Source organism: Heterodontus francisci, chromosome 5, assembly GCF_036365525.1.
Source record: "Heterodontus francisci isolate sHetFra1 chromosome 5, sHetFra1.hap1, whole genome shotgun sequence".
NCBI classification, from domain to species: domain Eukaryota; kingdom Metazoa; phylum Chordata; class Chondrichthyes; order Heterodontiformes; family Heterodontidae; genus Heterodontus; species Heterodontus francisci.
In genome coordinates, this window is record NC_090375.1 from 27,767,946 (window position 1) to 27,795,105 (window position 27,160).

A 27,160-nucleotide genomic window follows, 5' to 3' on the forward strand; every position below is an offset into this window, starting at 1 on the left:
GAAGACTTTAGAGAGGGTGCAGAAAAGATTTACAAGAATGGTTCCAGGGATGAGGGACTTCAGTTAAATGGATAGATTGGAGAAGCTGGTATTGTTCTCCAGTTGTGCATCTGCGAGGTGGAGGTCTACTTGGATGGCACGTTTAGGGAGGTGGTCACACCGCAGATTAGAAGTATGCAGGCAGATAGGAAATGGATGACCGCCAGGCAGTTTAAGAGAACCAGGCAGGTAGCAGGAGTACCCTAAGATGATCTCACTCGCTAATCGCTTTTCCATTTTGGATACTGGTGTGGGTGATGGTTCCTCAGAGGAGTGCAGTCAGAGCCAGGTTTGTGGCACCACAGGTGGCTCAGCTGCACAGGAGGGGAGGAAGAGGAGTGGAAGAACAGTAGTGATAGGGGATTCTGAGACATTGGGACCAGTTCTGGGGCAGGTGGGACCTGTACAAGATGGACCGGTTGCATCTTAGCAGGACAGGGACGAATATCCTCGCAGGGAGATTTGCTAGTGCTGTTGGGGAGGGTTTAAACTAAATTGTCAGGGGGATGGGAACCTGAGAGGGAGCTCAGATTGGAGAGAAGCAAAACTGGTAACTTGTCTGGGGTGTGGGAACCAGGAGCAAGTATAAGAGAGGAATACCAAGATGCACAGAATACTGGGGGAGATAGATAGCACATTATGGGCGGCACCGTGGCGCAGTGGTTAGCACCGCAGCCTCACAGCTCCAGCGATCCGGGTTCGATTCTGGGTACTGCCTGTGTGGAGTTTGCAAGTTCTCCCTGTGACCACGTGGGTTTTCGCCGGGTGCTCCGGTTTCCTCCCACAGCCAAAGACTTGCAGGTTGATGGGCAAATTGGCCATTATAAATTGGCCCTAGTATAGGTAGGTGGTAGGGGAAGGTGGGGATGTAGTAGGAATATGGGATTAATGTAGGATTAGTATAAATGGGTGGTTGATGGTCAGCACAGACTTGGTGGGCCGAAGGGCCTGTTTCAGTGCTGTATCTCTAAATAAAAATAAAAAAGAGTAGGGAATAATACGTTATTCGGTGGGGTTGGAGTCAGGGAGAAAGTAATAAAGTCTGAATCAGGGTTAATGTGCATGTTTGTGAATGCACGAAGTATGGTTAATAAGACAGGTGAGGTACAAGTGCAGATTGTCATGTTGAAATATGATGTTGTGGCTATAACAGAGACCTGGTTCAAGGAAGAGCTGGGCTAGGTGTTAAATATTTCTGGATACAAGGTGTTCAAGAAAGATAGGAAAGGGTAAAAACGGGGAGGGGTGGCGGTATTGATTTAAGGAGAGCATTACAGTGCTGGAGAAAAAGGATGTCCCAGAGGGGTCAAGGGCAGAATCAATTTGGCTAGAGCTAAGGAACAAAAAAGGTGCAGTTATATTGCTCGGTGTTGTCTATAGGCCACTGGCTAGTGGGAAGGACGTGGAGGAACAAATTTGCAAGGAAATTACAGAAAGGTGCAAAAATTATAAGGTGGGTTTAATGGGGGCCTTTAATTATCCAAACATAGACTGGGATAATAGTAGTGTAAAGGGCAGTGAGGGGCAAGAGTTCCTAGAGTGTGTTCAGGAAATTGTTCTACAACAGTATGTTGCTAGTCCAACGAGAAAGAAGGCACTGCTAGACCTGGTTCTTGGGAATGAGGTGGGCCAAGTGGATCAAGTATCATTAGGAGACCATTTAGGGAATAGTGATCATTGTATCATAAGGTTTAAGCTGACTATCGAAAAGGACAAAGAGCAATCCAGGGTAAGAATAATTAACTGGGGGAAGGCTAACTTCAATGGGGTAAGAATGGAGCTGGGGCAAATAAATTGGAGTCAAAAACTGGCAGGAAAACAGGTAGATAAACAATGGGCTACCTTCAAAGAAGAGATAGTTTGGGCACAGTCAAGATATGTTCCTTCGAAAGGGAAAAGTAAGGCAAACAAATCCAGAGCTTCCTGGATGACAAAAGAGATAGCGATTAAGATAAAGAAGAAAAAGTGTGCTTATGATAGATGCCAGGTAGAAAATACTATTGAGAACCAGGCTGTATATAGAAGGTCCAGTGGGGAAGTGAAAAAGCAAATAAGAGAAGCAAAGACAGCATGAAAAGAGACTGGCAGCTAGCATTAAAGGAAATCCTAAAGTTTTCTATAGGCATATAAATAGTAAAAGGGTGGTAAAAGGAGGAGTGGGGCCGATTAGGGACCAGAAAGGGGATTTACACATGGAGGTAGAGGGCATAGCTGAGGTATTAAGTGAATACTTTGCATCTGTCTTTACCAAGGAAGATGCAACCCAGGCAATGTTGAAAGAGGACATAGGTCAGACACTGGAGGGGTTTAAATTTGATAAAGAAGAAGTATTAGGTAGGCTGCCTGTACCTAAAGTGGATAAAGCACCAGGACCGAATGAGATGCATCCAAGGATACTGAGGGAAGTGAGGGGTGGAAATCGCAGAGGCATTGGCCATAATTTTTCAGTTTTCCTTAGACTTGGGGGTGTTGCCAGAGGACTGGAGAATTGCAAACGTTACAAAAAAGGATGTAAGATAAGCCCAGCAACTACAAGCCAGTCAGTTTAACTTCAGTGGTGGGAAAGCTTCTAGAAAAAATAATTAGGGACAAAATCCACAGTCAGATGGACAAATGTGAGTTAATTAAGGAAAGCCAGCATGGATTTCTTAAGGGAAAATCATGTTTAACTAACTGGCTGGAGTTTTTTGAGGAGGTAACAAAGAGGGTTGATGAGGGCAGTGCTGTTGATGTAGTGTATATGGACTTTCAAAAGGAGTTTGATACAGTGCCACACAACAGACTTGTGAGCAAACTTGTAGCTCATGGAATTAAAGGGACAGTAGCAACATGGATACAAAATTGGCTGAGTGAGAAAACAAAGAGTAGTGGTTAATGGATGTTTCTTGGGCTGGAGGAAGATTTGTAGTGGACTTCCCCAGGGATCAGTGTTGGGACCCTTGCTTTTCCTGATATATACTAATGACCCAGACCTTGGTGTACAAGGCACAATTTCAAAGTTTGCAGAAGATACGAAACTTGGAAGCATTGTGAACTGTGAGGAGGATAGTGTAGAACTTCAAAGGAACATCGACAAGTTGGTGGAATGGGCAGACAAGTGGCAGATGAGGTTCAATGCAGAGAAATATGAAGTGATTCATTTTGGTAGGAAGAAGATGGAGCGACAATATAGAATAAAGGGTACAATTCTAAAGGGGGTGCAGGAGCAGAGGGACCTAGGTGTATACGTGCATAAGTCATTGAAGGTGACAGGACAGGGTTGAGAGCGCGGTTAATAAAGCATACAATATCCTAGGCTTTATTAATAGGGGCATAGAATACAAGAGCAAGGAAATTTTGTTGAACTTGCAGTATTACATCCAGTTCTGGGCGCCACACTTGAGGAAAGACATGAGGGCATTGGAGGGGCTACAGAAAAGATTCACGAGAATGGTTTCAGAGATGAGGAATTTCAGTTATGAAGGTAGATTGGAGAAGTTAGAACTGTTTTCCTTGTAGAAGAGAAGGCTGAGAGGTGATTTGATAGAGGTATTCAAAATCATGAGGCGTCTGGACAGCGTAGATAGAAAGAAACTGTTCCCACTCGTGAAAGGATTGAGAATGAGAGGGCACAGATTGAAAGTATTTGGTAAGAGAAGCAAAAGTGACATGAGGAAAAACTTTTTCATGCAGCGAGTGGTTAAGGTCTGGAATGCACTGCCTGAGAACATGGTGGAGGCAGGTTCAATTGAAGCATTCAAAAGGGAATTAGACTGTTATATGAAAAGGAAGAATGTGCAGGATTATGGGGAGAAGGCAGGGGAATGGAACTGAGGGAGTTGCTCTTTCAAAGAGCCGGTGCAGACACGATGGGCCAAATGGCCCTCTTCTGTGCTGTAATGATTCTTTCATTCTGTAGAGAAGAGGTATTTGAGAGGAGATTTGACAGAAGTGTTTAAAATCATGAAATGACTAAGCAAAGTAGATAGAGAGTAACTGCTCCCATTGTTAGAAGGGTCGAGAACCAGAGGACACCGATTTAAGGTGGTTGCCAAAAGAACAAGCGGCGACATAAGGAAATACATTTTTACGCAGCAAGTGGTTAGGATCTGGAATGGACTACCTAAGAGTGTAGTGGCGGGAGATGCAATCGGGGCTTTCAAAAAGGGATTGGATAAGCACTCGAAAAGAAAAAATTTGCAGGGCCACAGGGAAAGGGCAGAGGAGTGGTATTAGCCGAGTTGCTCTTGCTGGAAGCTGGCATGGACACAACAGGCCAAATGGCCTCTTTCTTTGCTGTAACCATACGATGATTCTATGAATGATTACTCTGCTACCTGAGTTGGAGTAGCCTTGGATAGGATAACGCCAGCTATAAGGGAGTGTTTTGTGATTAATGTAAAGTCTGGAGCCCCTCAACTTTCTCCATCATTATTTCATTATGGAATTCATCCCCCTTCATCAGAATCTGTTGATCCCCTAGTTTCAGGAACACGAGACGATAAAATGGGTTAGTACTGCATATAAATGTTGCACATGGGAAAATAGTACAAATGCACATTCTTATGTGAACATTTCCAATTGTAAATTCTGCCCTTAAGTTTCTTACTGCCCGAAAACAAAATCAGAGTACTTTTAATATTTACATAGCACTCAATTTACTGTTTCAACATATATTGATCCAGCTTCTTTTCAAATGTATTAGTTGGTACAACTTAACTGACTTCTCATTTTCTCTGTCCTATCTAGACTATCCTGTGGCAAAAAAGTTACTTCTAGTCTTTACCTTTGCATAAGGCTTCTGAATATTGTCATCACATATTCTCATCCTATGCTAATTGTCCATGAAAAATTTATTTCAGTCTCTGTACATATATTTTTCATTGAGATGAATCACAGAGTAGAACTCTTAGCATTGGTAACCTATTTTCATACTTTCTTTCTTGGAAATGGTTGATTTAGAATATTAACGAGAACAAATATTAAAGTAAGATAGAAATGTGATAAGGAAAATCACTTTTATTCAACATAGCTGCCTGTATGTTAAAATAAATGATTTGTGTTTTTGATTCTCCCAAAGACAACGTTGTAAAGATTCTGTCTTCTATAATTTTGAACTAGTTGCTCGAGATCTGCCAATCTCAGTTATGCAAGATGCAGGTCTGTGCTTCTTGTAAGACTTATCCTTCTGTGTTGCTGTTGAAACCATGCAGCGATTATTGTCATAAAGAATGCCTTTGCATACTATAATTATGTAATTCATACACAAACATAAATTATAGAATTCAAATACTAGCATAATAAAATTCTATCATTGTTATTCATTGGATTTCTACATATAGTTTGTTTTATATTTGTGTAAAGCTAAGTACAGTGTTAAGACTCTGCATAGCTCAAGTGGAGATCTTGGCGGTATTGTATGGCAGATACATTAGGTGTCTGTCACAACTGTTGACTTGCATTGGTACCTAGGGGTTCCGGCGAATATTAACTTTAGCTAGAACATGGGACTTGATGAAAAGGACCAAAAGGTACTGTGAACTTTCTTGTCTCTCTTCAGTGACAGTAAAATCCGAATGGAGGTTAATATGTTGGCATATTAGACCTATGCCCAAATAGTTTTCTTCAGTGATCCAGAGCTCCTAATTTTGCAATAAAAAACCTTTCTTAGCCCATGTTCATGATCCAGAACCAAGTTATGAAGTGGATTTGTAACAAAAAGGGTAACTGGGAAAGGGAAAGCTCTAGCATGCACTGTTCTGTCATGCCGCACACTAGGTCGGGGGAGGACGGGTGGGGAGCAGCTTAGCAGCTAGTAGATCTTGTTGCCAGGACCTTTTTTTTATCAGAATCTGACTTAAACATTTGGTGATACAATACACAGCATTGGATTTGGAGTCTAGAATGTCAAGCCTCAAGCTGTCCTGTGTATTTCCAATTTCACACTGATACATATAGCTGATGAGGAAACTGAGGCTTGGGACAGCTACAACTGAAAAACGCTACCTGAAGTTGGGCAAATGGTGCACCGCTATAGCCAGGACTCAATATCCACCCACCTTGATTGGGTTGTCGAGAAGCAAGCAGTTACTGCTGAAAATCCACACCCCAACTAGTAACATCATTGTTCAATAACGTATGATGTATGACTATCCTGTACTCCGCAATCACACATTATGGTGGTTCCAGGTGCTTGTCATCCATCTGGCAAAGGCTAAAACCCACAGTTGTCAGTGGTCTAATGCCAATCTAGTGACTGTCCACCAATGTCACCTTGGGGGTCAAATTTGCTTCAAATTAACCTGGGAATTTCAAATCGAGCTAATCATCTCTTGCAGTTTTTTAAAAATTCAGTACCTGAGCCAAGGAGGCTCCAGCAAGATATTGTTGGTGGACCAGTCATCCTGGTTTATTAATAGGACCTAGAATTGTAAACCTGTCGCTCAGGGCTAGGAGTCCTCCCACTCAGCCAAGTGCCAGATAATCTGCAGCCACAAAAGTATGGTAGACCTAGGTGTATAAGCAGTTTGAAGCTTCAACTACTGATGAGCCAAGTACTCATAGCTACTAAGCGCCAGTAATACCCCAATATACACTTAGAAGTCGTTAATACATGGCTTGTACCTAAGTTATTTGGGCCTAGCTAGGTATTTTATGGTTCCTATGCAGAGTGTGAAGTCCACGTCAATCAAAGGAAAACTCTTTTTATGTGGATTTCTCAGTAGTTTGGTTTGAAAACTCTTATAGTTGGTGTTGGGTTTCTATGCAACCCAGAGATCCAGTTGATCAAAAAAACTGCACGTTTGAAGACAGTAGCTCAGTGATGACTGCTTTAACTTCTACAGAAACATTCAGCAGCTGCCGATATCACATCCTCTTTGTCAGAGGATCAAGTGCCAGAGGCATTTTTGGTGATGTTGATAATTCAGTTTGGAACAATGGTGGTGGATCGAGCACTCTATCTCAGAAAGACAGTCTTAGGGAAAGTTGTCTTTCAAGTCATCCTTGTTTTTGGAATTCACTTCTGGATGTTCTTTATCTTACCAAGAGTGACAGAGCGGTAAGGACTTATTTTATTGTAACTAAATGGAAATTTGAAGGGGAGGGAAACTACTCAGTTATTTAACTGTAAGCTCAGAATTACTGTTGGTAATAATATCTGACAAACTCTTAGTGTATTCTTCCACCATTATCAGTCATTAAAGCCCTACATCTTTAAATACAGTTGGTGTATTTGTTTTTTGTTGGCATAGAACTCCAAAAACAACTTCTTTTTGTTATTGTCTTACAGAAAGTTTAGCCAGAACAAAGTTGCACAGCTTTGGTACTTTGTTAAATGTGTTTACTTTGGATTGTCAGCATATCAGATACGTTGTGGTTACCCGACACGTGTTCTTGGTAACTTTCTGACAAAAAGCTACAACTATATCAACTTGTTCCTGTTCCAAGGGTAAGAGAATGTTTTCTTAAACATGATATCTCAATTTGTACACCTCAATTTGACTAAACGTTTGCCAAAATTTATAGGAAAAGCAAAATACTGTGGATGCTGGAAATCTGAAATAAAAACAGAAAGTGCTGGAAATACTCAGCAGGTCTGGCAGCATTTATGGAGAGAGAAACAGAGTTAACTTTTCAGGTCTGTGACCTTTCATCAGAACTGCCAAAGGTTGGAAATGTAATAGGCTTTGAGCAAATGAAAAGGGGGAGGGGGAAGAAAAACTAAAGGGAAGGTGTGTGATGGGGCAGAAGGAAGGAGAGATTAAATGACAAAGATGTCATGAAACAAAGGCAAAGGGAGTGCTAATAGTTATATTAAAACACAAAGACAATAGTTATATTAAAAGACAAAGCTTTCTAGAGAAGGTGTTAATGGCAGAATAATGAACAGCTCTGTCCAACCTGAAAAACATGTTTAAGACAGGTCCATGGTTAACAAATAAAATAGAAAAGGCAGTCATCCTCTAAAATTGTTGAATTGAATGTTGAGTCCAGAAGGCTGTAGAGTGCCGAATCGGAAGATGAGGTACTGTTCCTCGAGCTTACATTGAGGTTCACTGGAACACTGCAGCAGGCCAATGACAGAAATGTTGATATGGGAGCAGGGTGATGAATTAAAATGGCAAGCAACCTTTGCCAGTTCTGATGAAAGGTCATGGACCTTAACTCTGTTTCTCTCTCCACAGATGCAGCCAGACCAGCTGAGTACTTCCAGCACTTTCTGTTTTTATTGCCAAAATTTATAGTTTCTTCCCATTGGAGGAGTAAAAATTAGAAGAGATGTCATTACGCAACTGTCTATCAGTGAAAATGTGTAGATTTATAATGAAAAAAACAAAAGACCTATTTAAACACATGGAAATGTGTTAATGTTAATGAGATGCTAACACTGACTTGAGCTAGTGTATTTGTAGAATTAATTAATATTCTGTGCAGTTCTATGTAGTGCAGTGACATGCTGCACCATGGACATTTGACAAAATTATTGACTCAGCCACGGACATGGGAGCAATTAAGCTGCATATAAAGTGTATAGCCAATCTAATGCCATCAAAACACATTTGTCCCTATAAATAAAGTAGCTAAGCATACAAGCATCAATGGAAAGCTGCATAACTGTACTAGCTAGCTAGCAGGCAAAATAGTATGCAATGCCAATGTGAATTACTTTTGTTGACAGAATAAAGATAGTTACATCATGTCACGGGGTGGTAGATGGGCCTTATTGGATGACCTCTGTGGGTTCATACCATGTTCGGAGTGCAAATTCACCCAATAAACCATGAAATTCAAAGAGAGGATTGTGGTCATTAAGTGGAAGCAGTAGGAAGACAGAACATTTTTCACACTGCTGTTGTCACAAGACAATTTAACTCATGGAGGTCTCTGTTTGTGCAACTTCTCCATCTGCTTGTAATATGTATCTGAAGACAGGGCAGCCAACAAAAGGGCAGTGATCTCCAAATCAGGAGATTTTTATAGGGTGAAGCAGATAGTACTTCAGAAGAGTCATGTAAAACAGAAAAGCAGAGAGGGACAGAGGGATTAATGGTAGGGAGCCAAGACTAGTTTATTCATCTTGACAGGCTGTGAAACCAGGTCCTGGATTCTAAAATACATAAACAACAGAATCTGTCATGGACAAAATGTCATATGCTCACCAAAGCTAGGGTCAAAATTGGAAAAACACAATTACAAATAAAGAGTGCTCTTCAATTCCTCTAATAAAGCAATTATCTTCAATTCACTTATGTCTATATCTCAGTCTATCACTGTCGATTCCGATTCAGCTCTGACAAGATAATTATTAACAAAAAGCTTTTCTGCAAAAGGTTAAGCTGTTGTAACTGCATGTATTATTCAGTTACAAAATGTTTAGTCACTATCTGTAAGATTGTACTCCAGACTAACCAATTTACGTCCAAGCCAAATCTATTCCCTGTTAGCAAAGGTGCACTTTTAACATAATGTAATTATATGATACAACTTTCAAATGACATTGGCCACTCAGGTTATCTGCCTTCAAATTGGATAGTAAATGATGCATATTGCAGTTACTGATCTTTGACATACTTAGCTGCTAGGTAGCGGCTACATAGCTGCTAGGTTATTTTAAAACACAAGGTTAAAGACTTGAAGGAGGGGTGTCCAAACTTTTAACGTGGGGGCCACATTACAATTTTTGTCTTACATTGGGGGCTAGTGAGACAATTTCAGAAAGATAAAGGCATTAAAAATTTATCTTATCATTAATCAAAACAACAAAAGTACATTTTGTCAAGAAGCTTTAAATAAGAAGACTAATTTATTGACTTACTTTCTCTTCACTACCTTGGATAGTGATTTAGTCAGATACCTGGCATTTTTTTGCTTGCACAAGTAGTCAATGTTTGCACACACACTTGTAGCGATGCAGAGTATTCCAGATAGATGTACATCTGTCAGGAGTGATTTTGATCTCCCTCTCTCTCCCTCCTCTCTCTCTCTCTCTCTGTCTCTTTTGCTCTTTCTCTCTCTGTCTCTCTCTGTCTGTGTTCCCCCTCATTGTGATTCCTCCCGTGTCACCTCCCTCTCTCCCTGTCACCTCCCTCTCTCCCTACCCCTTTTCTCTCTTCCTCTCTCTCTCTCTCTCTGTCTCTCTCTGTCTCTGTCTCTGTCTCTCTCTCTGTCTCTCTGGCACCCCCTCTCTTTCAAATTCGGGCGTTTCGGCGGGCTTTTAAAAGAAATCTGAACCCGCCGGGAAAGCTCAAACTTGTCTGAATTGGAAGCACCTGTCAATGTGAAAGTGGCAGCTGCAATTTTTTAAAAGTTGGACTAGTTAGGAAGAAAAAGTCAATGGGAAATTTCTCATCCCTGAAATTACCGGTCACGGACACCAAAATCTTTTACCACGGACACTGGTGTCCATGTACAGACATGTTGCCGACCCCTGGTATAGTGTATTGTTCCACAATAACAGATCAATCTCTGGTATCTCATCCAAGTGACCATTTTTCATTTGTGACCCTAAAGGGTAAGAGGTGATATTGCACCATTGAGCAGCCTATCACATTTGAACCCTATTCTCACTATCATCTACACACTAAGGGTTGAAATTGGTTTTTGCCAATAGCACGAAATGCACTCATAGTGAATCAGCAGCACCTTTCACCACACACTCAATTTGCTTTTCTATTGACTTCAATGGGAAAATAAATCATGCACCATGTAAAACATGCTCCCAGGACCAGGAGTTTAGTTAACTGTTCTTCTCCTTACTAACCTAACATTGCTGAGGCCACCTTGTAGCGTTCTAACAGTCATCCTTGTCAGAACTATTGACAGCACAAACTTAGCACACAAATGAGATTTCTGGGTGATGTAAACATGCTTGTGGTATCAATGAAATTATATAAATTATCCAGTGCCACACACCTGCTGAGTTCTGATTATAACGTGGTCTCCCTAGATTCCGACTAGTTCCGTTCCTGACTGAGCTCAGAGCAGTGATGGACTGGGTCTGGACAGACACAACCCTTAGTCTCTCAAGTTGGATCTGTATAGAGGACATTTACGCCCATATTTTTATTCTGAAGTGCTGGCGTGAATCTGAGAAGGTAGGAACAAAACGTATAATTCACAGCTGAATCCTAACCTAATAACGTCTGCAGTTCTATTTTTGATGAAGGGAGACACTTACTCTTTTATTTACTAATGGTTTTCTGGAACATTCTCTAAATATTCTTTATTATTATTTTTCTCAAGTTTTGTGTTGGTTTACACATTGGTACAGTTGCATATTTTTCTTATTTCGCATTTGCAAGACAGTCATTGACACAATGTATATACTAGCATAGTGGTATATGCGCCTCAGGATCTGTGTAGTCATGTCTCCATGGTGGTTAGCTGGATGAGGGGGGATGAACCATTCTGTGGTTCAACAGATCAAAAGTTATATAAAATCAATCCTGCAGACCTATTTTAGATTAATTTATTTGTTTTAATACTTTTTAAATGCTTCTCAGGTGAGGGATATTAAAGAAAGAAAGACTTGCATTTATATAGTGCTTTTCACAACCACTGGATGCCTCAAACCACTTTACAACCAATGAAATACTTTTGAAGTGTAGTGTAGGAAACACGGCAGCCAATTTGCACACAGCAAACTCCCACAAACAGCAATGTGATAATGACCAGATAATCTGTTATTATGCTGCTGATTGAGGGATAAATATTGCTCAGGACACTGGGGATAACTTACCTTCTCTTCTTCAAAATACTGCCATCGGATCTTTTGCATCCACCCAACAGGCAGATGAAGCCTTGGTTTAGCGTCTCATCCAAAAGACAGCCCATCTCCAGTTGTGCAGAATTCCCTCAGTACTGCACTGAAGTGTCAACCTTGATTTTTGTGCTCAAGCCCTGGAATGGGACTTGAATCCAGAACCTTGAGACTTAGAGGCAAGAGTGTGCCAACTGAGCCATATGACACAGTAACACTTCAGTGCTGAATAATGGAATCCTTCCTATTTATGGTATCCAACATCAGCACCAACTATACCAAGATCGAGTATTCTCACTGTTATCCACACACTAAGGGTTGAAATTGCTTTTTGCCAATAGCATGAAATGCACTCATAGTGAATCAGCAGCCCCTTTTACCAGACACTCAATTTTCATTTCTATTGACTTCAATGGGAAAGTAAATCATGCACCATGTAACACATGCTGCCAATTTGTTATGCATTCATTCCACACTACAAGTGAAGACCAATTTTCGGCCGTGGACTTTCCAACAGGAGTCACCCGAGTGACCGGGAGTAGGTAGGAACTTTAATTAACTGTTCTTCTCCTTACTAGCCTAACATTTCTGAGGCCACCTTGTGGTGGATGCAATGTAAAGTTCCCTCTACACAGTCCCAACAACAAAGCTCAGCCCATCCTCAAAAGAGCACCCCTATTGCAAAACTGTAACAGTTTCTTTCTATTTCCTGCAACAACCATCCAGGGACCTTCCTGAATGAGATTGGCAGCCAATTAATGCTGAATTATGAAGAGTTTTTGTAAGCTTCTGCCCGTGTGAAACTGTGAGCGTGGTTGACGATTTCACGTTTGATACTGTTGATATCATCTGGATTTGCATGGCTTGTTTATGACAGGTGCCTGGCCCATTCCTTTTAAGGTTCCAAGCAAAATGGCTCCCAGATTTCCTGTTTAATGATCTGCTTGTTTACCTTTGTTTGGGTTTCATTACAGAGATACCCTCAGCCACGTGGGCAGAAGAAGAAGAAGGTTGTAAAATATGGCATGGGTGGCCTTATCGTCTTCTTGTTAATATGCATTGTGTGGTTCCCACTTCTCTTCATGTCCTTGATCAAATCTGTTGCTGGTGTGACAAACAAACCTTTGGATGTTTCCGTTACAATAACCATTGGAGGTTATCAGGTAAAATAAATGCTGTATCCTTCCTAAGACAAATTTCACATCAGAGTAAACAAGAAATCTTTTATAATTTTGTTTGCTTTCATGACTTTATTCAGTGGGAAACGAAGTAAAATGTGCAATGTTAATTTTCTTCTCCATACAAATAACTTTCAGACTTGTAACAATTTTCAGTTGGATCCATTTTAATAATTTATCTCATAAGTGTGAAGAAAAGCAAGCTAAATACCAACAGTAATGTTGAGGGGGAGGGAAATTAAGTCCAATTCAAATCTCCTTTGTCACAAAACTAATTTTAACTTGCAGTTTTCCCTTGAGTTCCAACGGGAGAAAGTTAAAAGGTGTCTATTATAACTGTTACTAAAATAAAAGTACCATTCTGAACACATTGATATGGAATAACTGTGCCAATAGGGAGGAAGCTCAGATGGCTGCTGAACTGGGGAAGCAGGTAATTCCAGTGGAAGCTGCTTGCTTCAAGGGATGCTAAACTGCCTCTGGAAACATAATACAATCCCCCTTTATATAGGGGTGAATAAACAGCAAGTTGTGGGCAGATATTTGGGGGTTAAAATAAGAGGACAGGAGGAGGCTCATGTGCAGCATGAACTCCAGCATGGCCCAGGTGGCCTGTTTTTGTCCTGTAGACTCCAGGTAGCTCTCTATAAGAGTTGTTCCCAAACTGTATTTTTTACCTAAAGGCAAAAATCACCACCCACTGTATTTCTCTCCTGTGAGTCTCTTGTGTGGTGCATTTTTAATACATTCAAATCATTCAAATCTATGTTTCTTTTCCTCAAGCCTATCTTTACAATGAGTTCCCAGCAGAAGCAGCTGCAAGATTTTGATCAAAGCCAGTTCGACAAGCTTTTAAAGCAATTTGTCGATCATCCTGTAAGTACTTTCTGCATCATCACCATTTATGTGCTGTGTGAAAACTGAAGGCTAGATTTTTGTCTGCTAATTTAACAGAGGAGATTAGCCACCTATTGCTAAACTCACCCAATTTTCAATCTATTGAAATAAATGGAATAAAAACTGAGCAGACAATCTGCTAGACCAGGTTACCACCCAGGATATTAAGATGAAATCGACCTCCAGAATTGTTGGCCCACCCCCAGTTTTCTCCCCAGAGCTTCTGTAAGATTTAACTTTTGCTGTAAGTCATCTGATATTTTGCCAAATGGTTATTGTACTTGTGTGAGTACAGCATATTCAACTATGATAGGCATCACAGCTGAGTCTAAACCTGTCCTCAAATGACATTGACACTGACACACTTTCCAGCATGGGTCATTGGATCAGGAGTGGAAACATTGGGTGGAATTTTCAACTCTTAGTCCCCACTGAAACAGCGAGACCTGTAGTGGGTCGGGAGCCCACATGAATAGAGAGGAGACCTGGAAAGGCTGCTCCTCGCTTCTCTAACTTTTACCTGGAGGTCCTGCTGTGTGATCTGAGTGACTGCAGTGAGGTTATCTTTCCCAAGGATGGGAGGAAGAGGCCCATCTCTCCAAACAAGCAGAAGTGCATGGGAGTGGTTGAGGAAGTTAGCAGCAGAAGTGTGGTCCCTCCAACCAGTTTACCAGGGATCAAGGCCCTTAGGAGGGCAGGAAAAGTGAGTGACACAGCACTTTCAGTGCCAAGCCCCACACTCTGACTTTCCAAGCATTTTCCTATGCAGCACTCCTCAGAACAAAACACTTTGCAGCTCCATTCATTGCTCTGAGTCCAAGCGCCTCACATCCCCTTCTGAACAGCCAACACTCACACTTGCCCTTAGCCTCTTGCCCTCTCACATCCATGCTTCACAGTCACCCTCCACAAATGTTGTCTTTCCCTTTTATCTACACTATTTCTAAGCCATTTCTAGCACTCATAACTCTCTGCTTTTTCTCCTTGTAGAAGAAGAGAGCGTACAAACTTGGGGAGAGGCAGAGACCCGAGGGTGTCTCTCCAGTGACAGGCACCTGACAGTCACTGAAATGTGTGCCTACCTCCCCAATGGGAAGGAGGTCTTGTTCCAAGAGGCTGCAGATGTCTGCAATGACCTGCCATGAAAATCTGAGCCTTCTGAAACATTGGTGCTTAAACGTGTTGAGAGACCTGATCCTCTGCCTGTGGACCCTGTATTGGGGGTCATCTCCTTTGAGTTGGACCTCTGTGTCCATCCCCTCCGCCCTGTGGAACAGCATGTGGCTGAGGAAAAGGCAGCTGGTGCTGTTGCTGTGTTGCTCCTGCTGCTGCTGGTATTGATGTTGGTGCTCTTGTTCTTCATCAGAGGGGCAGTGTAGAGCTGCATAAGCTGCTCCCATGCCATGGTGAAGGCTGGCAGTAGGGAAGTGCAGCTGAAGGTGAGTGAAGTGCAAGACTGGTGAAGTGACTTCAAGGAAGTCGGCAATCATCTGTCAGGCAGTGAAAGCACTCTCTGAGAAGAAGTACCGTAAGCAGCACAGTCATGGCGGGAGCTCTTCAATTTCATTGATCAAAGGCCTCCCATTCTGTCACTTTCACTGAAGACGTAATCCCTGCTGTGCATTCACCTAGCTGACCCTGGAGAGTTGCTGCCACCTTGGGAAATAGGTCCGCTGGCTGATAAAGCTAGCATGCAGGCTTTAAGAGATACTTAGTTTAGTTTAGAGATACAGCACTGAAACAGGCCCTTCGGCCCACCGAGTCTGTGCCGACCATCAACCACCCATCTATACTAATCCTACACTAATCCCATATTCCTACCAAACATCCCCACCTGTCCCTATATTTCCCTACCACCTACCTATACTAGGGGCAATTTATAATGGCCAATTTACCTACCAACCTGCAAGTCTTTTGGCTTGTGGGAGGAAACCGGAGCACCTGGAGAAAACCCACGCAGACACAGGGAGAACTTACAAACTCCACACAGGCAGTACCCAGACTTATTTGCTTGTTTTCTTATACCATCCTGACAGCTCCATGGAAGTTCCCTTCTAGCCTTCAAGCCCATCTGGGTAAAACCCGGAAGGGACAGGATAATGTCAGCATCACGATCCAATGTCACTTTTGTAGTAAAAGAGTCTGAAAGGGTTAATGTTTGGGACAGTGAAAGTAACACCTCTCACTGTGATAATGACTTGGGAGAAGCAAGAAGAATCAAGTGGAGTAAGAGCTAGACAGACTTATGAAAAGTGTATATAGTCCATGTAAATATAATAAATGAGCTACTGTATAGTTTTACGACGACTCCAAGATCTGTCAACCAAGCTCAACCTAGCAACTGAAATACTAGCAACAATATACAACATGGTGGCAAAGGTGAACACACCCAAAAGATTTTAAGAAGCCTAACTTGGTAAACTAGTGCCAAAAGACTGCAGATTTCGTGGCGAGGCTGCACCATAGACAACAAAAAGACACGGAGAATCGGTGAGTCAGCCGCACAGGCATTCAGGCTGCACCACCAAAGCGTGGTGGTCTGAGAGTGAAATCCAAGTCCAGGGATCACAGGCATCGAGTCACAGAACCGACCAACCTTTAGAAAAGGGTAGAAACATTGTCTAACGGCGAACAGGGCAGGCAAAACGGGGAAAAGCCGAATCCTCTCAAAGGTCAATCTGAAGTCGGTGGCCATTACTCAAGCAGATCACGAGGGAAAAGCACAAGAAACCTCTGAAAAGAGCAAGAAACCTCAGAAAAGTGGGGACATAGCGAGAACAAAAATTTATCAAAGAAAGAAAATGACCTACAGAGTTTAGGAATGATATTTATCCAAAATAAACAATGCCAGAAAGGTTTGAGAATTTGGAAGGACCTAACCAGATTCAGAGTTGGTCTCTGGGGGGGAGGGGGGGGAGAAGATTTTTAAGATACAGAATAGCTTCCCAGCAGCCCAGCAAGTTTAAAGCTGAACAAGTAAACACTTTGCTATACTTAATAGGTACAATAGCTGTGATATGAACTTTTCTCATTGAGCTTGATGTCAAGGAGATGCGACTTTGCCTTCAAAAGGACTTTGTGGCGGTTATTCCTACCAGTGCTATCATGGGCAGACTGGTCAGCAGCAGCTAGTTTAGTGAGATCCAGCAGATTACACCCTGATGTTGGTTCCTTCACCATCAGATAGAGGTCTAGTTTGGCTGCAATGTCCTTCAGGATTCAAACAGATTGAACAGCGGTGGAAACCACTCTTGTTGGTGCATATTCAAGTCACACACCCACCATGCCCTTGTTTCCCTAGGTGCTTCCTCTAAGTGATTCAACTTGGAAAAGTATTAATTTGTCAGTTGAGGGGTCATGGTAGGTGGTGATCAGCAGATGGCTTCCTTGGCCTTGTTTGACCTGATGCCATGAGAATTCATGATGTCTGGAATAAATACTCAGGAATCCCAGTGTCATGATCACCTGCTCGAGAATTACTGTTCCTCCACCCTTGGTGGGGTTATCCTCAGGGTGGAACAGGACATGTCCAGGGAAAGTGATGGGGGACCCCGAGATGTTAGCTGAAAGATATGATTCTGGGCAGTGGTTAGCACCACAGCCTCACAGCTCCAGTGACCCGGGTTCGGTTCTGGGTACTGCCTGTGCGGAGTTTGCACGTTCTCCCTGTGACCGCGTAGGTTTCCGCCGGGTGCTCCGGTTTCCTCCCACAGCCAAAGACTTGCAGGTTGATAGGTAAATTGGCCATTGTAAATTGTCCCTAGTGTAGGTAGGTGGTAGGAGAATGGTGGGGATGTGGTAGGGAACATGGGATTAATGTCTTCTTCTTCTTTGGCCTCCTTGTCTCGAGAGACAATGGGTAAGCGCCTGGAAGTGGTCAGTAGTTTGTGAAGCAGCAACTGGAGTGGCTATAAAGGCCAATTCTAGAGTGACAGACTCTTCCACAGGTGCTGCAGATAAAATTGGTTGCTGGAGCTGTTACACAGTTGGCTGTCCCCTTGTGCTTCTGTCTTTTTTCCTGCCAACTGCTAAGTCTCTTCGACTCGCCACACTTTAGCCCCGCCTTTATGGCTGTCCGCCAGAATTTACCTCGACTGTCAACCATTTTGTCACGTTTAGGAATATCCACATAAAAATGAGTAAGTTGTCTAAAGATTTTTTTTCAGACTTTTCTCCATTTTCTCCACTTTAGCCCCGCCTTTATGGTTGTCCGCCAGCTCTGGCGATCACAGGCAACTGACTCCCATGACTTGTGATCAATGTCACAGGACTTCATGTCGCGCTTGCAGATGTCTTTAAAGCGGAGACATGGACGGCTGGTGGGTCTGATACCAGTGACAAGCTCGCTGTACAATGTGTCCTTGGGGATCCTGCCATCTTCCATGCGGCTCACATGGCCAAGCCATCTCAAGCGCCACTGGCTCAGTAGGGTGTACATGCTGGGGATGTTGGCCGCCTCAAGGACTTCTGTGTTGGAGATACGATCCTGCCACCTGATGCCAAGGATTCTCTGGAGGCAGCGAAGATGGAATGAATTGCGACCTCGCTCTTGGCTGACATACGTTGTCCAGGCCTCGCTGCCGCAGAGCAAGGTACTGAGGCCACAGGCTTGATACACTCTGACATTTGTCTTACGTGTCAGTGCGCCATTTTCCCACACTCTCTTGGCCAGTCTGGACATAGCAGTGGAAGCCTTTCCCATGCGTTTGTTGATTTCTGCATCGAGAGACAGGTTACTGGTGATAGTTCAGCCTAGGTAGGTGAACTCTTGAACCACTTCCAGAACGTGGTCGCTGTTATTGATGGATGGAGCATTTCTGACTTCCTGTCCCATGATGTTCATTTTCTTGATGCTGATGTTTAGGCCAAATTCATTGCAGGCAGCTGCAATCCTGTCGATTAATCCTGGGATTAATGTAGGATTAGTATAAATGGGTGGTTGTTGGTCGGCACAGACTCAGTGGGCCGAAGGGCCTGTTTCAGTGCTGTATCTCTCCATGACTCTATATGATTGCAAGGCAGGGCATCAATGAGGCTTCCGATAAGTTTGATGATGTTTTACAAGTCTTTCGATAAATATGTTAATTTAAGAAGTAATAAGATCTTAGAAAGGGCCAAGTTTAATAGAAGGGTCCAGAAACCGGGTGAATCAGTGGATACTTTCATTAACGATTTGTATAGACTGGCTGAAGGATGTGAGTTTGGAGAACTGAAGACAGAATTGATAAGGACCACATAGTTGTAGGCATTGCAGATGAACCTCTGTCAGATCGATTACAGTCAAAAGAAGACCTCATCCTGGAGAAGACGATACAGATTGTCCAACAAGCAAAGGTTGGTTGAGGGGGGGAAGAAAATCCTTGGGTCAGTAAAACTCCGATGATTGTACATTTTCTGAATCCCAGGACTGAAAAACAATCTCCAGACAAGAAGGTACATTCCAGGGGGGATGGTGCAAGGCGGTATGAAACCCTGCCAGCGCTGTGGTGCCAAAAAGACACACGGGCACGAACTGTGTCCAGCAAATAAAGTAGAATGCTTTAACTGTAAGAAGCTGGGCCATTTTGGGAAAAGACCTCTACTTTTAAAGATTCCAGACAAAATGTCTTCATGCAAAGAGCGGGCAATGAAGTGGAACAAGCTCCATTGAAGGATCAATCAGAAATTTTTCTTGGGTAGATCAATGACCCTAACCATGCAATCTGGACAGGAGATGTTTGTCAGTGGACATATTGCCTACTTTAAATTAGACACTGGAGCAAGCGTCAAAGTTTTGTCAGAGAACAAACTGTGGCTATCATTGCTTGCAACCAACAGACACCCAGTTACTTGGTCCAGGAGGGGTTGAATTGAAAATCAAGGGAAAGCTACAGGCAACACTGCATTACAAGGGAAAGCAGATAATGGAAACACTGTATGTATACAAAATCAAGAATTTTCATTTTTCAGCAGAAGAGCGTGTTTTAGATAATAAAAACAAGAAATGCTGGAATCACTCAGCAGGAATCACCTGCTGAGTGATTCCAATCACTCAGCAGGAATCACCTGCTGAGTGATTCCAGCATTTCTTGTTTTTATTTCAGATTTCCAGCATCCGCAGTATTTTGCTTTTATTATAGCGTGTTTTAGATCTTCATCTTATCAAAAAAGTGGATGAAATCAAGCAACAAGAATCTAAGCCACTTTCAAGCTGACTTTCCAAAACTATTTTCGGGTCTAGGAAGACTGAAGACCGAATACAGCACTACATTGAGAGAAGATTCTAAACCGATATGTCTCTTTATGCCTAGTAAGATACCACACCCATTGCTGAAGCAAGTCCAAATACAGCTAGAAGAGATGACCAGGATGGGAGTCATATTTATTCTGTCACAAAACCAACAGAGTGGTGTTTGGGAATGGTTCTGGTTCCAAAGCCAAACGATACTCTTCACATTTGTGTAGATCCACCTCAGCTTAAAAAGGCTGTCGCGAGGGAATTTCATCCAATGTCCTCAGTAGATGAAAGCTTGGCAAAGTTATCCAAAAGTGTTATGTTCACGAAACTCAACACGAATGGTGGCTTTTGGCAAGGAAAAGGCCTGACACTTAATGAAAATTGTAAATTCTCAAGAACATCTATTCGTTTCTGAGGACACATTGTTAGTAGCAAGGGCTTAATTGCATACCCGCAAAAGACAAGAGCAATCACTGAATTCCCAATTCCTACTTCTGTCCAAGATCTTCAACGTTTCCTTGGAATGGTTAATCAGTTGGCAAATGTTCTGCCCAATCCAGTGCAAGTTACTGATCCCTTAAAGAAAGATCAAGCATGGTGTTGGGATGCACATCAAGGGCAGGCATTTTGAAGGATCAAAGAAATGCAGGTTTTGTTAGAGATCTTAGTGCATTATAACCCTTCACTTCCAACCACAATTCAGCAGATGCCTCATCTACAGGGCTAGGGGCAGTCCTTTTTCAAGAACAGTCAGATGGTTGTCGAAGGCTGAATTACTATGCATCACAAGCATTATCTGACATGGAGACGAGGTACACTGTCATAGAGAAAGAAGCTCTCGCAGTCACATGGGCTGGCGAAAAGTTCTCAGCTTATATTATTGACCTAAAAGTTGTAATTGAGACAGACCACAAACTTAGTTTCCTTACTGTATGAAAAGTAACTCTGAGAATACAGATTCTGAGGGGAATGAGATTCACGTATGAAACAGTGTATGTACAAGGCAAGATGTAATCTTCCTCAGATGCTTCATCCAGAGCTATTGTTGACCGTCCTACACAACAGAATGTTAATTTCCTTGACAAAATTGAGTCATACTCAGAGTACACTGCGTCTCAATAGCCAGCAACTACACAAAAACCCCAAGAAATTCATCAGGCTCAGAAGTGAGATGAGGAATGCATCCGAATACGCCAATATTGTACACAAGGTTGGCCACAGTGGTATTCCAGAAGGCATTTGATAAGGTGCCACATCAAAGATTATTGTGGAAAATAAAAGCTCATGGTGTAGGGGGTAACATATTGGCATAGATAGAAGATTGACTAACTAACAGGAAACAGAGAGTAGGCAGAAATTGGTCATGTTCTGTTTGGCAAGATGTAACGGGTGGTGTACCACAGGGATCAGTATGGGCACTTGACTTTTTGCAATTTATATAAATGACTTGGATGAAGGGACTGAAGATAAGGTTGCTAAATTTGCTGATGATAGGTAGAAAAGTAAGTTGTGAAGAGGACATAAGGAGGCTTCAAAGGGATATAGATAGGTTGAGTGAGAGGGCAAATGAAGTATAATATTGGAAGTAAAATTGTCCATTTTGGCAGGAAGAATAAAAAAGAAGCATATCTAAATGTTGAGAAATTGCAGAGCTCTGAGATGCAAAGGGATCTGGGTGTCCTAGTGCATGAATCACAAAAGGTTCTTATGCAGGTTCAGCAAGTAATTAGGAAAGCTAATAGAATGTTGTTGTTTATTGTGAGGGGAATTGAAAACATAGAAACACAGAAACATAGAAAATAGGAGCAGGAGTGGGTCATTCGGCCCTTTGAACCTGCTCCGCCATTCATTATGAACATGGCTGTTCATCCAACTCAGTAATCTGTTCCCGCTTTCGCCTCTTACCCTTTGATCCCTTTAGACCCAAAAGCTATATCGAACTCCTTCTTGAAAACATACAATGATTTGGCCTCAACTGCTTTCTGTGGTAGCAAATTCCACAGGCTCACCACTCTCTGGGTGAAGAAATTTCTCCTCATCTCAGTCCTGTAATGTTTACCCTGTATCCTTAGACTATGACCCCTGGTTCTAGACTCCCCCACCATTGGGAACATCCTTCCTGCATCTACCTTGTCAAGTTCTATTAGAATTTTATAGGTTTCTATGAGATCCCCCCTCACTCTTCTGAACTCCAGCGAATATAATCCTGACCGACTCAATCTCTCCTCATACGTCAGTCCCATCATCCCAGGAATCAGTCTGGTAAACTCCCTCTATAGCAAGAACATCCTTCCTCAGATAAAGAGACCAAAACTGCACGCAATATTCCAGGTGTGGTCTCACCAAGGCCCTGTATAATTGCAGCAAGATATCCTTGCTCCTGTACTCGAATCCTCTCGCTATGAAGGCCAACATACCATTTGCCTTTTTTACCGCCTGTTGGCCCTGCATGCTTACCTTCAGCGACTGGTGTACGAGAACACCCAGGTCTTGCTGCATATTCCCCTTTCTCGGTTTATAGCGTTCAGATAATAGTCAGCCTTCCTGTTTTTGCTACCAAAGTGTATAACCTCACATTTATCCACATTATACCGCATCTGCCTTGCATTAGCCCACTCACTCAACTTGTCCAAATCACCCTGAAGCCTCTCTGCATCCTACTCACAACTCACCCTCGTACCAAGTTTTGTGTCATCTGCAAATTTGGAAATATTACATTTGTTTCCCTCATCTAAATCATTAATATATATTGTGAATAGCTGAGGTCCTATCACCAATCCATGCGATACCCCATTAGTCACTGCCTGCCATTCGGAAAAAGACCCATTTATCACTACTCTTTGTTTCCTGTCTGCCAACCAATTTTCTATCCATCGCAATACACTACCCCCAATCCCATGCGCTTTAATTTTACACGCTAATCTCTTATGTGGGACTTTGTCAAAAGCCTTCTGAAAGTCCAAATAAACCACATCCACTGGCTCCCCCTCATCAACTCTACTAGTTACATCCTCAAAGAATTCTAGTAGATTTGTCAAGCATGATTTCCCTTGGGTAAATCCATGCTGACTCTGTCCGATACTACCACTGTTCTCTAAGTGCTCTACTATAAAATCTTTGATAGTGGACTCTAGAATTTTCCCCACCACCGACGTCACTGGTCTATAATTCCCTGCTTTCTCTCGACCTCCCTTTTTAAATAGTGGGGTTACATTGGCTACCCTCCAATCTGTAGGAACTGTTCCAGCGTCTCTAGAATCTTGGAAGATGACCACCAATGCATCCACTATTTCTAGGGGCACTTCCTTAAGTACTCTGGGATGCATACCATCAGGCCCTGGGGATTTATCGGCCTTCAATCCCATCAATTTCCCTAACACCATTTCTCTACTAATACTGATTTCCTTCAGTTCCTCTCTCTCACTAAGCCATGTGTTCCCCAACATTTCTGGTATGATATTTGTGTCCTCCTTTGTGAAGACAGAACCAAAGTATGCATTTAGTTGGTCAGCCATTTCTTTATTCCCCATAATAAATACCCCTGTTTCTGACTGTAAGACATTTGCCTTCACCAATCTTTTTCTCTTCACATACCTATAGAAACTTTTACAGTCAAGAGTAGGGAGGTTATGCTTCAGTTATACAGGGCATTGGTGAGACCACATCAGGAGAACTGTACAGAACTGATCTCCTTATTTAAGGAAGGATGTAAATGCATTGGAAGCAATTCGGAGAAGGTTTACTTGAATAATACCTGGAATGGATGGATTGTCTTATGAGGAAAAGGTGGACAGGCTAGGCTTGTATCCTCTGGAATTTAGAGGAGTAAGAGGTGACTTGATTGAAACATAAGATCCTGAGGGTTCTTGATCAGGTGGATGTGGAAAGGATGTTCCCCCTTGTGGGAGAATCTAGAACCAGGGGTCACTATTTAAAAATAAGGGGTCGGCCATTTAAGACAGAGATGAGGAGAAATTTTTTTGCTCAGTGGATCGTGAGTCTTTGGAACTCTTCCTCAAAAGGCAGTGGAAACAGAGTCTTTGAATATTTTTAAGGCAGAGGTAGATAGATTTTTGATAAGCAAAGGGGTGGAAAGTTATCAGGGTAGGCAGGAGTTGAGGTTACAATCAGTTCAACCATGATCTTGTTGAATGGCGGAGCGGGCTCGAGGGGCCGAGTGGCCTGCTCCTGCTCCTAGTCCGTATGTTCATATTTTCGTATGTTCATGTGTAAAGTGATGAAAATTTTCTTTGAGCTGAGGAAGGACTTCACTATTGTGGATGATTTGCTGTATAACAGTCACAACAGATTAACAGTACAACAACAGATTCCAGTCACACTCTGGATAGATTTCTTGGAAAGGTTATATCAGGGCCACGTCAGTATCACGAAATGCAGAGCACGGGCTCAATCATCCGTTTGGTGGCCACGGATATCCAGAGGTGTAGAACAAATGATCTCTAATTGCCAGGTATGCACAGTGCATAGACCAGACCAGAGGAAATCCCTTATATTGACACCATTTCCAACCAGACTGTGAGAATGTCTAGGATTGGATCGATTTTATGTTCCAAGGGAAATCCTACATGATAGTGATTGACTATTTTTCAAGATAGATTAAAGTGAAAAAGTTGTATACAACAACTGCTGAATCTGTTATTAGAGTTTTACAGGAGATCTTTGCAACACATGGCATTCCTGACAAAGTTGTCTCAGATAATGGACCCCAATTTGCAAATGAATACTTCACACAATCTGTGGGAAAATGTGGATTAGTACATTTTACAAGTTCCCCGAGATATCCTCAATCTAATGGTGAAGCAGAAAGAGGAGTCAGAACTATTAAAGCGTTGTTGAAGAAAAAACAAATATTTTCAATCTGCACTCCATTGCTATGTGGATTAGCACTGTCAGAGCTGTTGATGGGGAGGAATCTCAAAACTCAATTTCCTATCTTACTACAAAACTACTTCCAGGGCTAGAAGTCCAGGAATATCAGAGAGTTCAAGACAGAGAGAAGTCTTAAAGGAAACAACAAGCTCAGAATTAAAATAAGAATACAAGAACACAAGAAATGGAGCAGAAGTAGACCATATGGCTCATCGAGCCTGCTCCGCATTCAATATGATCATGGCTGATTTTGGGCTTCAATTCCACTTTCCTGCCTGCTCCCCAATCCCTTGATTCCCTGTGAGACCAAAAATCTATCTATCCCAGCCTTAAATGCATTCAATGATGGAGCATCCACAACCCTCTGGGGTGGAGAATTCCAAAGATTCACTATCCTTTAAGTGAAGTAATTTCTCCTCATCTCAGTCCTGATTGATTGACCCCTTATCCTGAGACTGTGTCCCTATGTTCTAGATTCCCTGATCAGTGGGAACAATCTCTCAGCTTCTACCCTCTCAAACTCTTTCAGAATCTTGTATGTCTCAATTAGATCACTTCTCATTCCTCTAAACTCCAGCGAATATAGGCCCAATTTAACCAGCCTCTCATCACAGGACAACCCCTCATCCCAGGGACCAATTTAGTAAATCTTCGCTGCACTGCCTCCAGTGCAAGTATATCCTTTCATAAATGTGGAGACAAAACTGCACATAGTATTCCAGGTGCAGTCTCACCAAAGCCCTGTACAATTTTATTAAGACTTCTTTATTCCTGTATTCCAATCCCCGTGCAATAAAGGCCAACATGCCATTTGCCTTTCTAATAGCCTGCTGCACCTGCATGTTAACTTTGTGTGTGCCTTGTACGACTACCCCCAAGTCTCTCTGAACAGCAACACTTACCAGTTTCACACCTTTTAAAAAAATATTCTGCTTTTCTATTTTTACGTCCGAAGTGAACAACTTCACACTTCCCTATATGATACTCCATCTTGTTGCCCATTCACTTAACCTGTCTATATCTCTTTGCAGCCTCTCTACATCCTCCCCGCAGCTTACCTTTCCACTGAGCTTTGTATCATCAGCAAACTTAGATACATTACTCTCTGCCTCATCATCCAAATCATTACTATAGAGTGTAAATAGCTGAGACCCCAGCACTGGTCCTTGCGCCACCCCAATATTCACTGCCTGCTGACTTGAAAATGCCCCATTTATGCCCACACTCTGCTTCCTGTCTGTTAACCAATCATCTATCCATGCTAATATATTACCCCCAACACAATGAGCCCTTATCTTGCCTGTTAATCTTTTATGTGCCTTTTGAAAATCCACGTATACTATATCTACTGGTTCCCCTTTATCTACCCTACTAGTTACATCCTCAAAAAACTAATGAAATGTCAAACAGGATCTCCTTTAGTAAAACCATGCTGACTTGTTCTAATCATACTATGCTTTTCCAAGTGCAATGTTAAGACTTCCTTCATAATAGTTTCCGGCATCTTCCCAATGACTAATGTTAGGCTAACTGGCCTGTAGTTCCTTGTTTTCTCTCTACCTCCTTTCTTGAAAAGTGAGGTAATATTTTCCAACTTCCAATCTGACGGGACCATTCCTGATTCTAAGGAATTCTGGAAAATCATAGCCAGCACATCCACGATCTCTGCAGCTATCTCTTTTAGAACCCTAGGATGTAGGCCATCTGGTCCTGGTGACTTGTCAGATTTTAGTCCCTCAAGTTCCTCTAATACTTTTTCTCGACTGATATTAATATCCTTAATTTCTTCACTTTTTAGCCCCTAGGTTACTGCCTATTTCTGGTATGGAACTTGTGTCTTCTACTGTGAAGATGGATATAAAATATTTGTTTAATGCCTCTGCCATTTCCTCGTTCCCCATGATGATTTCTCCTGTCTCTGCCTCTAAGGGACCAACATCTACTTTAGCTACTCTCTTCCTTTTTATGTACTTATAAAAGCTCTTACAATCTGTTTTTATATTGCTGGCTAGTTTACTCTCATTCGATTTATACCTTTTTTATCAACTTTTTGGTGGCCCTTTGCTGGTTTCTAAAACACTCCCAATCCTCAGACTTACTATTTTTTGCAACATTGTAAGCCTCTTCTTTTAGTCTAATGCTCTCCTTAACTTCCTGAGTGAACCATGGATGGGTCTTTCTGGACGGGTTTTTGTTTTT

General features: G+C 42.2%; 1 protein-coding gene across 1 annotated transcript in view; it reads left to right on the forward strand.

The window, feature by feature from the left end:
- LOC137369779 (piezo-type mechanosensitive ion channel component 2-like) overlaps positions 1 to 27,160 on the forward strand; it is a 1,207,705-nt gene that overhangs the window by 1,119,920 nt on the left and 60,625 nt on the right. Inside the window, exons 46-50 of the mRNA XM_068031235.1 lie at positions 6,864 to 7,078; positions 7,310 to 7,468; positions 10,967 to 11,114; positions 12,754 to 12,942; positions 13,741 to 13,833. Coding sequence (XP_067887336.1) covers positions 6,864 to 7,078; positions 7,310 to 7,468; positions 10,967 to 11,114; positions 12,754 to 12,942; positions 13,741 to 13,833 — 804 coding nt within the window. The remainder of the gene's footprint in view (positions 1 to 6,863; positions 7,079 to 7,309; positions 7,469 to 10,966; positions 11,115 to 12,753; positions 12,943 to 13,740; positions 13,834 to 27,160) is intronic.